This window comes from Ostrea edulis, chromosome 2 (genome assembly GCF_947568905.1).
Source record: "Ostrea edulis chromosome 2, xbOstEdul1.1, whole genome shotgun sequence".
NCBI classification, from domain to species: Eukaryota; Metazoa; Mollusca; class Bivalvia; order Ostreida; family Ostreidae; genus Ostrea; species Ostrea edulis.
The window spans coordinates 70,311,454-70,326,576 of record NC_079165.1 but is presented as its reverse complement, the minus strand read 5'-3'; the positions used below and the strand labels follow the sequence as shown (position 1 = coordinate 70,326,576).

The 15,123-nt window shown below is 34.8% G+C and overlaps 1 protein-coding gene and 2 long non-coding RNA genes across 3 annotated transcripts; 2 read left to right on the top strand and 1 right to left on the bottom strand.

Moving 5' to 3' along the window:
* Nucleotides 1–4,762: 4,762 nt before the first annotated feature.
* Nucleotides 4,763–5,649, top strand: LOC125680582 (uncharacterized). The gene is made up of 2 exons (XR_008800697.1): nucleotides 4,763–4,965; nucleotides 5,310–5,649. It is a non-coding gene; the product is annotated as an uncharacterized LOC125680582 (long non-coding RNA).
* A 20-nt stretch (nucleotides 5,650–5,669) lies between these two features.
* Nucleotides 5,670–7,974, bottom strand: LOC125680580 (uncharacterized). Its single transcript, XR_007371999.2, has 4 exons — nucleotides 7,791–7,974; nucleotides 7,040–7,198; nucleotides 6,798–6,873; nucleotides 5,670–6,601 (listed from the first exon to the last, which is right to left on the bottom strand). It is a non-coding gene; the product is annotated as an uncharacterized LOC125680580 (long non-coding RNA).
* A 3,464-nt stretch (nucleotides 7,975–11,438) lies between these two features.
* LOC130052371 (uncharacterized) lies at nucleotides 11,439–14,042 on the top strand. The gene is made up of 3 exons (XM_056157129.1): nucleotides 11,439–11,785; nucleotides 13,143–13,221; nucleotides 13,736–14,042. The coding sequence occupies exons 1-3, from the start codon at nucleotides 11,501–11,503 to the stop codon at nucleotides 13,915–13,917; spliced, it is 546 nt and encodes a 181-aa protein (XP_056013104.1). The 5' UTR covers nucleotides 11,439–11,500; the 3' UTR covers nucleotides 13,918–14,042.
* Nucleotides 14,043–15,123: the final 1,081 nt, after the last annotated feature.

Here is a 15,123-nt window from a genome sequence, read left to right as displayed (position 1 = left end):
AGCAATAATTTCTTCCACTCCCGGAGAAATAAATGACAAAATCTTTTGATTTCTTGAATTACTTTATTGGGAGAAATTAATTTTTTCCAAAAACCCTTAAAATTTGCGTCATTTTACTAATTTCACCTTATCAAAAATTATTGAAAATAGTACAAATGACTAAATAGGAGACACATTTCAAGCCCTATAAAACCTGTAAAGGCCAGAATCTTTCCGGGGCTTCGCCTTAAGGCGGCCCCCAGACCCCCTGCCTCATAAAATGGCGCCCCTCGTAACCGCAATTCCTGGATCCGCCCCTGTTAATTGTAGAGAATAAATATTGAAGGCAAAACGTAGCTTTAATTGTTGACCTGAAATGATAAACCCAATGCATTATTTTCAATACTATTGTATATGACATGTCAAAAGTTGCAATATTTGATATTTTCCATGCAGTTGTATTGTATAATTTGCCGTTTATATTGTATATTTTCCATTTGTGTTGTATGATTTGTCATTTGTATTGTATGGTTTTTTTTTTTTTTTTGGTTTTTTTTTTTTTTTTTTTTTTTTTTTTTTTTTTTTTTTTACATTTGTATTGTAAAATCTGTCATTCGTATTATATAATTTTCATTTGCCCCACAACTCATAAAATTAGTCCCGTGGGGATCCGGGTTAGAATAGGTCCTCAGTACCCCTTGCTTGTCGTAACAAGCGACTAAGTTCCCGGAGTTTGAAATGCGTTCAAAACATACATTGGATTGCGAGGTCGGTTTTTGGTTTTCACTTGTAATTTATATACTTATATACAGACAATTTATATAGAAGGTTCTCTCGGCTATATATTAGCATATCTGTTATGATATCACATGACTTCATTGATCACGTGACGGTCATTTATAATTGTTTGAAGCGTTTCACATAAATCACTTCAGCGCAGCCAATTTAACAATTATTTTTAACTTTTTGTTTGATAAAACTTTTTGTTTGATAAATGAACTCACCGTATCCTTGTGTACCCGAAATGTGCTTGGGAAAATGGTAGTATTACTTGCGTACAAAATACACGTATTTCATGAAGAGTTCAACCTACCGACACACTTACCTACACATTTGAGGGTAATATGTATTCAAACAAAGCCATCACACATTTACCCAAGCAAGATTCGGATAGAGAACAAACTCCTCTTACGATTTCCTTAAACGATCTCGAATGAATCCTCATAAATTGCTTGCGTTAGACTCTTTTATAAACACATCATAAATTCTACCTCTTACCACTGGTATAAAACAGAGTACATATCAAAAGTATATTTTTCGAAAGCAGTTTAAACATGCTGAATTTCAATCAAGGGTAATTAAACAAACTATTTTCAAATATTCGGACATATAAGATTTTAAAATACAATTCAGACACGTGAATTTTGCAATAGCGTTCTGACATCTTATAGGCAGTTTGAAATAAGGTCTATAGTTTTTGACACTTTCCCCGTCATAACAGCTCAAGTTTGCAGTGACTTGACGTCATTTTCCATTATGACGTCATATATTGGTATTTCGGAGAAGTAAAGGCATAAACTGCACTGTGATATTCTATAAGGGAATCCTTAACCTACTCGCGGCGCTCCTTCGGATGAGACCGCTAAAACCGAGGTCCCGTGTCACAGCAGGTGTGGCTCTCGAAAATATTTCACTCATTTGGAGAAGGTGAAGGGCTGCAAATTGTCGGCCTATGCTCGGCGTTTATGGCCAATGAGAAGGGAGAGATCTTTATCGCACCACCTCGGTTTTTGCGATCTCATCCGAAGGACCACCCCATTTATTGTCTTCTACGAAAGGCGAAGAAAACGAATAGTGATCAATCTCATAACTCCTATAAGCAATACAAAATAGATAGTTGGGCAAACACGGACCCCTGGACGCACCAGAGGTGGAATCAAGAAAATAAGAGGAGTAAGCATCCTCTGTCGACCGGTCACACCCGCCGTGAGCCCTATATCCTGATCAGGTAAACGGAGTTATCCGTAGTCAAAATCAGTGCCAAGAACGGCCAAACAATCGGTATGAAACACGTCAAGACAGCATTTGACCCAATGATATGTTATATTGACGAACTAGATCGTTATAACGACCATATAATTTGCGAAATGCTGACTTAAATCGAGACTGTTGAAACCCCTGTACCATCACCTTGTTTGTCAGTACATTGGTTCGCTTTAAAAAAAAAACCCACCTGACTATACGCAGAACAAGCTCTTGCGTATCGAATCAGTTGAGAGATATAAACACCATATGCAGGTGATAATGGAATATTGCTACAGAAATGGAAGTTGACGATGGAGAAGCTGAAGTCATCCCGTTTGTCATACAGTTGAGTTGTCGATTACTTGTAAATATCTACTTTCAATAAAATATCTAAGTATGAAGCAGAAGTGGAGGACTCTCTGGAGTCTTTTATTTCGAGCTCACGGGGATATAGCGAATCAACATATGAGGGAAAGTTACTATTGTTAATAGACAAAACGTCGTCGATATATCTAAATATCGAATTGAAGGCCACAGCAAGAGATTTCTTCTTCTCAAGTAGAAGTGTTTGTTGTTGGTTTTTAAAAAAAAATATAAATTCTGCTTCATATGAATATATAAACAGGTCATCTAACAAAGGAGTACAATTCGTGCCCATGGGAATTCCAACAGACTGTTGGAAGACCTGATCACCAAAACCACGAAGATATTGTCAATGTAGAACTCTAGAATATTTTTTTATTTCAACTTCAGAGTAATTGTGCGTGGAATCAGAAGGGTGTTTAACAAAGTAAGTTTTTGGATGACTGATCACTAGATATGAATATTTCCGTTTTCCATTTTTGTTGAAGAAGCAACTATCTATGATGTCAAAAAGTCTAGTCTTTAATTTATCGTGAGAAATGGCCATGTAAAGTGTTGAAAAGTCATAGGTTTTGATGTTATTGATTTGGGAAGTTTTGCGATTTCAAGTTTTAAATGTTCTTTAGAATTTTTTAGGATCCACGTTTGATTAAAACCACTTCTGGCATATGTAGTCGCACAGTAAGTTTGAAGGTACGACAGGCAAGGGGTACTGAGGACCTATTCTAACCTGGATCCCCACTGGATGGTGACCATAAGAACACCAAGGCTTATGGAATTAGTCTGTATAGATTTTGTTTGTCTTTAGCGAGTTCAAAAGGAAACATAGAGGACATTTTGGTGATAACTGATCATTTTACCAAATATGCAGCAGCAATATTCCAACTTGTAATCAGAAGGCTTCTACTACAGCTAAGAGTTCTTCATGAGTTATTTATTTGTTATTATGATTTTCCATAAAGAACACATGCTGACCAAGGCCGTAATTTTGAAATTAAGATTTATCAAAGACCTATGCTCATATCCCATATTATCAATCACTAAGGTCAGGTAAAAGAAGGAAACCAGTCCCCAATACTTCAAGTATTAACCATGCGAATGATTTCGTAGAATCTTCCAGTGCACAGTTAGTAATTGGTTTGTGGTAAGAGGCGACTAAATGGGGCGGTCCTTCGGATGAGACCGCAAAAACCGAGGTCCCGTGCCAGCGGGTGTGGCACGATAAAGATCCCTTCCTGCTCAATGGCCATTAGTGCCGAGCATAGGCCTAAATTTTGCAGCCCTTCCCCGGCAGTGGTGACGTCTTCATATATGTGAAATATTTTCAAGAGGGTCCCAAGTCGGACGATCTTTGATGCTGTTGAAAACTTGGTACCGACGATCAAAGAAGCATAAATAGGGTCTGTAAGTGCCGAGATTTAGCGAGATTATTAACTTCCGGGTACATCAACATTTCACATTGCACTGTGCAGAGAGTGGTATACATAGATATAGCATTATCAATCAATTATGTGGAGGTTTTAACGAGATAAACATGGGAATTGAAGCATTAGTGGAGTGGTCAAGGATTCTTCGCTTCGTGTTTGACGAATTACGTGTAATAACCGCCAGTATACAAGCATCGACGAGGGTACGTCTTGCAGATAAAGAGCAGGTTGGTAAAAGCATAATCTATGAACTAGAGAGATGTACGATACGTTTTTATGTTCTCAAATCATTCCAATTGAAAGTATATAAATACTTGAAAATGAAAACGGATTATGCATCAAACTTGCTTTGTATTTATACGAACGTACTGGGGAGATCGGAAAGGGGTGGGGTGGGGGTGAACAACGATACTACATTTACGCACCTGCAGTGTACAGTTGTATATTCAATAAACAAAGCGCATTAAATATGCCTATCTATATCAGTTACATCACAGATGGGTTAAGATTGTTTAATATTTTTAAAATATTTTATAGATATACCTTGAATCTGAGGATAAAGGTGTTGTGCATTGTGCAGTCATCATTAATGTGGATGTCTGATGCTAGTATGCCCATAATGGGGCGGTATAAGTGTCGATCTTCATATGATAGCAAATTTTCAAAGGCAGGTACACAATTTAAAGATAAAATAATGTCAATACATGTTTGGATCTATATCTATTATGATTATAATAATTATAAGTTTATATGTTGTAAACTTTCTTTCTTTTTAGAAATTTCTTTCTTTATAAACTGTCTTGCTGTTATGCCCTCGGGGCCCAAAATTGGAATAAACTTATCTTATATATACCCAAAGTAGGTAATAAATGGGTTCGAACTGTGAAGATAAAAAATTTACATAGAGATATATTGGAATTTTTCAGATATACATGTAAGAAGGCAAATAAAACTGTTCAATATAAAATACGCCAGTAGTTGGATAAAACATCCAAAGTCGGCACAGTCAAAGTTCACAACAACAATGGAGGAATTAACTGCATCCTCATTCCGCAGGGCAACAGGCCATTTTCAGCAACCCCTGAAATTCTTAATTGAGGCTAAGTGCCCATTTTCAGCTCGAACAATGAAAATTAAAGAGGCCTGTGCAAATGTTGGGATTTCCCTCTTGGTAAGTCAACATTATAGATTGAACAATTATGTGTATGTGTACCTAATACATGTACATTAGCTGTACATATATGTATTCATATATATCATTATGGATGTATCCAAGTTTATTATACCTTTAAAGTAACATTGTATGAATGAAATACAAATACTACTTAGGCTTCATTGTGATATTGAACTGCTAATGTTCTTTATAAACTTTACTTGCATCAAGTTTTGAATACTGCAGTACATCTATGTCAAAATAAGTATGCATATTGCAGTAATAATACTTTCACCACTAATCAGAGCACTTGTAAATCATGTATATTTTATCAATACATGTAATGACATTTGCCATTTTAGAATGTGATGCAAGGGATGGTTCGCTGCACCTCAAAACAAAATTTGAATATTGGCATCAGATTCAAGGACACCACCTGAAAGACACCCAATGCTGTGATTTGCTAGTGTGGATTCCTAGTGACACTCAAATAATTCACATTGACAAAGATGTATTATGGTCAACCTTTTAAGCGTGATAGAGTTTAATTATAATAATGAAGTATTTTTGCAGTCTAAAACACACACACATAACCACATGTACAAATACTTTATTATGATATCAGTGGTGCATCTATCAAAGTTATGTAATTACATGTATATTTATTGAATAAACATTATAGACAGAGTTTTTCTTATTTTAGATGAACCAAAATACATGTATGTATAGACACTGTGTGCAGCGTTACAAAAATCATTCAATTACATGCATTTACTAAAACAATGGATTTTACTTCTTTTTTAATAATGCAGATTTGAAAACCTTCAGAATGAGAACAAAAGGCTTTATGTTTGATTGTATATTGTTTAACGTTCCTCTCGAGAATATTTCATTCTGATGGAGACGTTCCAAAGGGCTTTATATTCATATGAATATAAAAGGCTTTATATTTATATAAATATGTAGAAAAGTTATATTGCATATATGGTATTCATTACTTTTAACTTTAAAAATTCAATGTGTCAGGTATGTGCAGATTTAAGGTATATATATACATGCAATTAATCTAATAAGTTTGTAGGATTTATCTGCAATCTCCTTCAAAAGGGGAACCTGCAAATTCACATGATCCACACAAATCTGAAATATTTTGTCAGATCAATATCTATACTATGATAGAATATGGCTAAGGAATTTAAAAAAAATTTATTCTCTCATTTTCCCATCCAACATGGATTCTGCATCTGGAAATTTTATAGCCAAGTTGTGCATCCTCTTTTGAGAAGTGGGATTTATTTGTAAGAAAGAATGGGATATTAAGTGTCATGTCATTTGGAAGTTTGTCAAATATACAAAATCCTTTGTCCGCCAGGAATATATCACCAACTTACAACTTCTCTAAAATGCCACAATGGTTCACAATTGCCAAATTAGATTTGTATCCAGCATACAGGTTGGAAATAAGCTGCATTAGGTGTAATACACATTAAGGTCTTTTCTTTGTGGCGACTCTTGTCATTACTGCAAGCGAAAAACTGGCTATTCATATCAATTTGGTCATATTAGGTCACTTCTGTTGCATCCATTGCAATCTTCAATTCTTCTGACTTTTATATTTCAGTTGAATGGACACTTCCAACAGTGTTCATGATCCCTTCAAACAAAATTTCATGAATATATGAAAAATATCCACAGAAAATGGTGTATACAGCAACATTTATACCCCCCCCCCCCTAAAATTACTAGGTAATTGAATATTGTGAAATCTGCGCTGACCTGTAAAATTGATAACTAGTCAGTGTATAGAAAGTGCATAGTTCATTTTTCCTTAACGAACCGCTAAAACATACCTTTCCACGGTCTTTCAATTATGATGTTCCCAATTGTCAAGGATGGTTTCCTTTGATTAAGCAGGTATATTTGAAGCTGTAAGAACAAAAGCAATACCATTATAGTATTTGGTGTGCATATAAATTTAGATAACACTGAAATGAGAATGAAGAAAATACAGAAAAACCACCTGACACTAAACTTAACAACCGTTGTAACTTCCTGGTTTGATGTACTAGAATACTTGTATCGTACACTGTACCTTTTTAAATGTTGAGGGTTTGATGCTGTATACTCGCGATCATGTAGATGCACTCCATTGTTGCCTGGTACAGATATATTGGTAGCAGTATCAACTTCGGTTCCTACATGTACGTTTGAAGCAGATGCTTCTGCTTCAGCAGGTTTCGTAACTTTGTGTCTATGAAAAAAAGTAATATACCATAAGTTGCTGTTTTTTATTGACTTAAAGTGGCTCACTACACAACAAAGTTGTAGTTTCTGAAATAAGCACAGAATATGAGTGTTACAATCATTCTTTTCAAGGCCATGTGTCACTTTTACATAATTATACAATAAAGATATATGCCAGTTCTCTTGAAACACAATACAAAATTTAATCATGCAGGAGCCTATATAAAGGCAAGTAGTATCAAGGGTGTCCTGTCAACCCTTTCCCCTTTTCTTAGCAAGGTTATTTTTTCTATATTGATACAATAAATAAGTGTTCCTTCCCCTTTTCAGACAGAAGGGAATTATGTAGTAAAACATGTTAATAAGTGTTGAAATCAATAACGAAGAAAAACTTACCCCCCCCCCCCCATTTATGAAATTGTAGTACATGTAATTTTTTGCTCTTATTATTGTATTTTTATCAGTTCGTCTGTCCAAATCTTTTGTAGGCCTACCCCCTCTGAAATATCTAAACAACACGTCCAGTATATTATGTCAGTTTATACACATGTGTGTTAATTTGACATGGTTATTCGTTGAATTGTAATAATATTACGTACCTACATCTTTGTATCGACCGCTTCCTTACTGTAGCATCGACTAGGAACCTAAATAAACTACATGGCAGGGTTTTCCCAGTCTCATGTATGCAGCTGATCGCTTAACAGTACACCAAATTACATATTAGCGCCGATTCTCTGTTACGACTTTATATATTCCACATGTTGTTGTACTCGGAAGTAGTAAAACCGAAAGTGAAACCAAACGAGACTTACAGACCCTATTCTACTCAAACACCGATTTTATGGCTTGTTTTCAGCCCAAGCCAATGAAAGTATTATTAAGAATGTGTTTTTTGGACATAATCATAACTTTCCAAAATGCCGAAACGTAACCTATCTCCAAATGCTCCTGCAGCAAAGAAGACAACATATCTAGCAAAGTTCAACACTGCTTGGAAATCCGAATTTCAGTCTTGTTCATAAACTTATAATGTGCTTTATATTCAAGTGAACAATCTTAAGGTGTATACCATTTTCATATTGTGCTTTGGACTCAGTGACATTAGTGCTTTCAATATCTGGCATGTGTAGTGACTATTGTTAACTTATGTGATAATTGTTATAACTTGTTATCTCTGTAATAAATGTATAAATATAACATTTTAGTTTTTTTCTTTTAATTGTGGTTTTTAAGGTATTGACTTAAGAATTATCAATGTTCTTAACACAAAAAAAAAGGAATTATCGATGTTCTCAACACAAAAAGGATCTGATGATTATGAACTCAGACACTTGTAACACAAAAAAACTACTAGTAGCATGATTTCATTAGCCAATGAACACACAAAAACGGTAAAAAAAAAAAATGTCGATAAAAAATCTCCAGTTATCAGACCAAAACTCCAGCTGAAAATTTTCAAATCTCCAGTTGTGGCATGACAGTTCTCTCACAGGTCTGGAGGGACGTTAAACAATATTCAATCAATCAATCAACCAGAGCCACTGGAATAATTTCAACTAAACTTCGCACAAAGCATCCTTGGGTGAAGGGAATTCAAGTTTGTTCAAATGAAGGATCACGCCCCTTTCCAAGGGAAGATAATAGTGATAATACATTGACGACTTTTAAAATTCTTCTCCAGAACCACTGAGCCAATTTCAACCAAACATGGCACAAAGCATCCTTAGGTGAAAGGGATTTTACGTTTCTACAAATGAAGGGTCACGCCCTTCTCCAAAGGGAGATCATAGCAAAATACAGGAATTACATTAACGACTTTAAAAAATCTTCTCCAGAACCACTGGGCCAATTCAACCAAACTTAGTACAAAGCATCCTTGGGTGAAGGGGATTCAAAAAAAGGTGGGGTCAATTAAAACTCTTCTTTTTAAGAACCACTGGGCCAGAAGGGCTGAAATTTACATGAAACAGTGCAGTGACATAGAGCAGATTCAAATTTGTTAAAATCGGGACTACTGGGGATAAGTTGGGGCCACAATAGTGGATCAAAGTTTTACATGCGAATATACGAGGGCTGTTTGATATGCAATGTGTATTGTACCACAGCGCGATAACGGTTTGCACGATTTTGTGGATGATGATACTTCTGAATAGCTCTATTCAATACCTTTCCAACGGTATACACACGAGCCTATAGCTCCACAGATTTTAAACTTATAGTCATTTCAATAGAGCCAGTCGTTAAAATAGTTGGGAAACGGGTTAAGAATATTGAAGAAATTACAGCTTATATAGAAGTTCGCACAAAACTCGGTCATTCGGTAATGCAAATTTTTACTGAATTGGGGGAAGTTTATGAGTCTGATAAGGTATTTTATGAGACAGTTCGTAGGTGGAGAAAGAAATTTCTGACTGGCACAAAGTCCGTCAAAGATGCAGCAAAATCTGGTCGACCTGTGACTGTAACAGGCAAGGCATATGTCTCAAAAATCAGGAAAATAATTGAAAGTGATGGCAGATACACGATTCGTGATATGGCTAAAACTGTTGGCATATCGCTATCGCGGATGCATTTCATTTTGAAAGTATGAAAGATTTCTGCCAGATGGATACCGCATATATTGACAGTTGACCAAAAAACGGGCACGAACAAATCGCTAAGCAATTGCTCAAATTGTTTCCCAAATTAAGTCAAATACAATTTGCAAACATTGTTACCGGTGACGAAATATGGGTTCACTATTTCGAACCAGTAAGAAAAATTGGAAACAAAATAGGGCTAATTAAACACGGTAGAAGGCCTGTAGTTGCCAAAAGAACCATAAGCACAAAGATAGTTCTGTATTGCATATTCTTCTCATGTGATGGTACAGCTGTACAAATTCCGGTGCCGAAGGGCAAAAGTGTTACAGGTCGGTATTACCGAGATGTTATACTATAAAACCTCAATAAATATTATCATAAACGACGCCCTGTGTCAGGATATAGGCATGCTCGTCTACTTCATGATAATGCTCTATCACATACATCTGAGCTAGTGAAGCAATTTTTGAAGTCGGAGAAGGTTACCGTCTTGCCAAACCCACCATACTCTCCAAATCTATTCCTATGCGATTTTTTTCTTTTTCCAAAACTTAAAAAGTTCTTATTTGGTCGTCGTTACAAGTCCCGACAAGCCCTTGGCTTAACCACCAGTCAGTGCCTCAGAGGTCTACCTAAATCAGCGTACCGTGACGCATTTCAGAAATGTTTGAAACTGTTTTCTTTTTATTTCGATTTTAAGAACACTATACTAATGCCAGTAGTTCCCAGAATCAGAAAGATCACGAGAATGATGTTGCGAGCTCGATACTCAGGACTATGAACAAAGACCAATATATGAATGGAGTGTCTGTACATGAGGTGTTTCTAGATCGGACATCATCTGATACATGTTATGAGTTGGAAAGTCTCCCAGAAGCTGCGTGTTCTATAGCAGAAAAGGAGGTTCGTGCACCCGGAAACCTATTAAATGAAGGTATGATGCATGACAGCAGTTTAAAAAAAAAAAAAAAAAAAAAAAGGTCCTCTTTCGACTCCCAACGACTCCCAATTGCCCTCCAAACCCTTATTGCACATCTAAAGAACACCAACACTCATATTCCAAAAGATGATTTGCCTACTGCTTAAAATGTGAGAGGAGCTTGTGGGAGACGATAGCGTGACAAAGGGACGAACTAGGATAACAACAAGATACCCTGCGTTAAAAAATGCGGGTATAAATATAGTAGATTTTCCCATAGACCAAGTACATTTGTCCAAAGTATGTTGATGAAGTGAATCTAGGCTTTCTTCGTTTTTCTATGTCTACATATTCAACTTCCTCGGAATATTCTGAATTTTATCTCTTTTATATATCTAGCAATATTTTTATCGTAATTATTGTAATTGTAAACAGTATGCACACTAAGGTCAAGAAGTAAAAAAAAAAAAAAAAAGAATTGAAATGTTTAGGAGATATTTAAATTTTCACGACCCCATCACATTAAATCTCATTCAATACTGCAGTTAAAAACTACTCTATTTCTAAATGATTTCTATTGATTCTCAATATCCATATACATTTATAATGCGTATATAAAATAGTGGTCTGAATAATGCTATAAAACCCTCCACAGTTGACTTCCGTTCTTTAATGGTTTTCATTTTAGTAACGAGTGTTTCAAAAGAAAAAAAAACACGTATTACACGAACGAAATATTTCCAGTGAAGTACAGTGAAAAGGTTTTGCATAGAATCGGTTTAAGTACAGATTGAAAAACTGTAAAATGTTTCGTCTCCTTTTTTTGTCATTGTTGCCATTCGTCTCTGGTGAATATATTTCCGGTCATCGTTTGGATGCCCTGAACTTACAGACTTTCAAGGACATAGGAGCACGGTCTTGTTGCAAAGAATGTGCAGCTCACGGAGGCTGTCATTCTGTGAATTACAATGTTCAGACTTTTTCTTGTGAGTTGACTTATCACGTCGCTGAATTGAAAGCAAAGACTGCGAACGCTGACTATATCTATATGGACAAATCCTACTGCGATTCATTGGTTGCTTCTTGCTCGGTAAGATTGAAAGGCTTTTTTATGACTTAGTTCGATGTATAATAAAGGGCCTGATTCACGATTCTCCCCTAAATTTTGTTTTTCACTTTTAATGATCAAAATCTGTTTAATGTGATTAAAAGATTTCACATAAAAATTAAGGTTATACATTATCATATAAGCTCATTTTAGGTAGTTTATTATTTGCTTTGTAAACAAAGATTGTGGTATGTTATTGTTTACGAAATGTTCAAAAGAAATGAGTATCGATCAAAGTTTATATATCTTAAAGTTTCACATTTCAAGCATTCTTTGGGTAAAATGTGTCACCTTAAAGTTAAAATTTGTGACTATGCAAAATTTAGATGCTTTATATTGCAAAATTGATATTTCATTCGTTTGTTTGTATACATAAAACGACTCAAGTCTTTGTTTACATAACACAGATTTAAAGGTTAAATACTGCTTTAATTCTTGCATTTAGAAGGTCAAAATTTTGGTTGTCAACATTAAATGAGTTATATTTTTAATGTTTTAATATAAAAAATGAGAAATATTTTTTTCAAAAACCATGAACCAGTCCCCTTTAAAGGGACTAGTTCACGTTTTTCGAAAGAAATATTTTTTATTTTTTTATGTTAAAATACAACTCATTTATTATTGACAACCAAGATTTTGACCTGAATGCAGGGATAAGAGCAATATTTTAGCTATAATGCTGTATTATGTAAACAAAGACAAACACACCAGTGAAACGTTGATTTTGTAATTTAAAGCATCTTCATTTTGTACAATCACAAATTTTAACTTTTGAATGACACAATTACCTAAAGTATACTTGAGATGTGATATATATAATAAACTTGGATCAATATCCATTTATTTTGAAAACTTCGTAAACAATAACAAACATCAATCTTTGTTTTCAAAACAAATAATAAACTCTCTATAATGAACTTAACTTTAATTTTTTTTTATGAAACCTTCTAAATATATATATCTGTATATTTTGATCATTTAAAGCGAAAAACAAAATTTGTAGGAAAATCGTGAATCAGTCCCTTAAAGGTTTCTCGATGAAAGAAAAGATATCTATTTTATTAACATTTCATTTAAATGAAGGGATTGTGCGAAAAAACTTCCTTTCTATAATTTTTATTATAAAGGTTGTATGGTTATTGTAATTACTTACAGATGTAAAGTAGAAGGTCGTTTGCTGATGCAATCTGATTAAAATCAAATCCTCGATCCGCTCCTCGTGTAGCGACAAGAAAAAAAAAAAAAAAGAGGAGCGGATCGAGGATTTGATTTTAATCAGATTGTTTGCTGATTTCAATTGTCGTCATGCATCCGCTACCAATGTTTTCTTATATTTCAGAATTTTTGTAACCTTACGTGTACGACAAATCAAAAATGCGTTCTTCTCAACACCAATCAACCTATGTGTATAGCCACAGGTATTCTAGCATGCATCTGTCCTTTAGATTATATCTTCCTCACAAAACTTTGTCGAAGAAACGTTATTTATTTCCTGCTATACACTGTTTGCGTATGGACTGCAATAAGAAAATATCGCACACTTACTAAGGGTAAATGAAATCCAACTATCTACTATAATATAGTATGATATCAATACTTTATAATATCATGAATTCTATATAATATTTAAAACATTGTCTTAATAGTGTAATGAGAGGGTATTTAAAGGCTGTACCAGTAGCCTAATCCTATTTCTAGGGTTAGTAATGACCTCTCTAGTGTTAGTACTGACCTTTCCAGTGTTAGTAATTACCTTTCCAGTGCTAGTAATGACCTTTCCAGTGTTATTAATGACCTTTCCAGTGCTAGTAATGACCTCCAGTGTTAGTAATGACCTTTCCAGTGTTAGTAATGACCTCTCTAGTGTTAGTAATGACCTTTCCAGTGTTAGTAATGACCTTTCCAGTGCTAGTAATGACCTTTACGTTGTAGGATGTGACCATCCTAGTTCTATACCAGGCATTACTCCTAGGGACGTGGGAATGAATATTGGCAGTGTGTATTGGTTTGATTGCACGACACCTACGCCCAGCAAACAGAAATTTACATGTGATGCAAGTGGACAATGGATACCAACATTCAGCGAATGCCGTGAGTGTTTAGTGTCTTCATGACAACGTTTGACTACATGTATAAGTCTTGGACAAAGAATTTTCAATTTTTGTTTAAATATTCAGTATCTAGTATTTCAAAATTTAAAAACGATTCAGATTTAATTGTCTTGCCCGTTTTTGGACAGGAAGTATCATGATACCTCAATCTCCGTCTTCGTTTGTCCGTCTGTCTGCGGTCTCTGTACTGTTCTTCTTTAATATGGCATTGTGCTTTTAGATTGAATTGAAGACCCTCTATACTGATTTTCACAAGAGTTATGCCCCTTTCTGTGAGTTAGATTTTATAGAGAGATGATATGGTATTTTCGTCTGTTTCCTCCATTTTCAAGATTGGACCTTGCTCTTTCACCTAGTGTCTGTGTGTGTATTGAAAAGGTGCACATTACTTGCAATGTGATTTCTTCCAAATTGTTTTAATGGAAATTCTGTGGAAGATTATTATATAGTTGCATAGTAAACATGCGATCTTTACTCCGAACTCCTCTCATATTTTTCAACCGGATTTTATTATTTCATCATTCTTGATAAAGGATTGAACATATATATACTAGTTTAGATTTTTTGACATTTTATTAAGCCTTATTGAAGGGTAAATTTTTTGCTCTTCTAAGTCCTCTTAAAGTTCTCAAGATCGTTCCTTTTACAGTAACGGGTATTGAGAATGTACGTGCATTGCACGGATAATTATTTCCTTTAATTAATTGGAAGTTGCTGAACTTGGGCAGTTTTGGTATTAGAATAGTGTAACATTATAGACGGAACACGGTTTGACAAACAGTAAACACAGTCTTGCATGGATATTTTGTCATGAATATTGCACATTGCTGATCTTATATTTAGTATAATTATTCATTTGAATTTAGTAAAAAATATAATGTCACATGCATTGCTAGGTAAGTTTGAATGTCATTGGGTGCGGTTTTATTTGCCTGTAAGAAATATCGCGTATTGATATGGAGATAAGAAATCAGACACCTTGATTTAAGATGGAGGGACCGGCATTCATAGGGGATTGAATTAAGGTAACTCCATACTCGCAGTTTTATCTGATACAAGTTTGAAAAATGTATTTATTTCCATTCATTAGAGTTAAAACTAACAAATTATCAAATAAAATACATATGTCATCACACTTTTTAAGATACGAGACATACATAAACAGAATCATATATCACTATCAGAAAATTGCAATTTTCCTTAAACAGC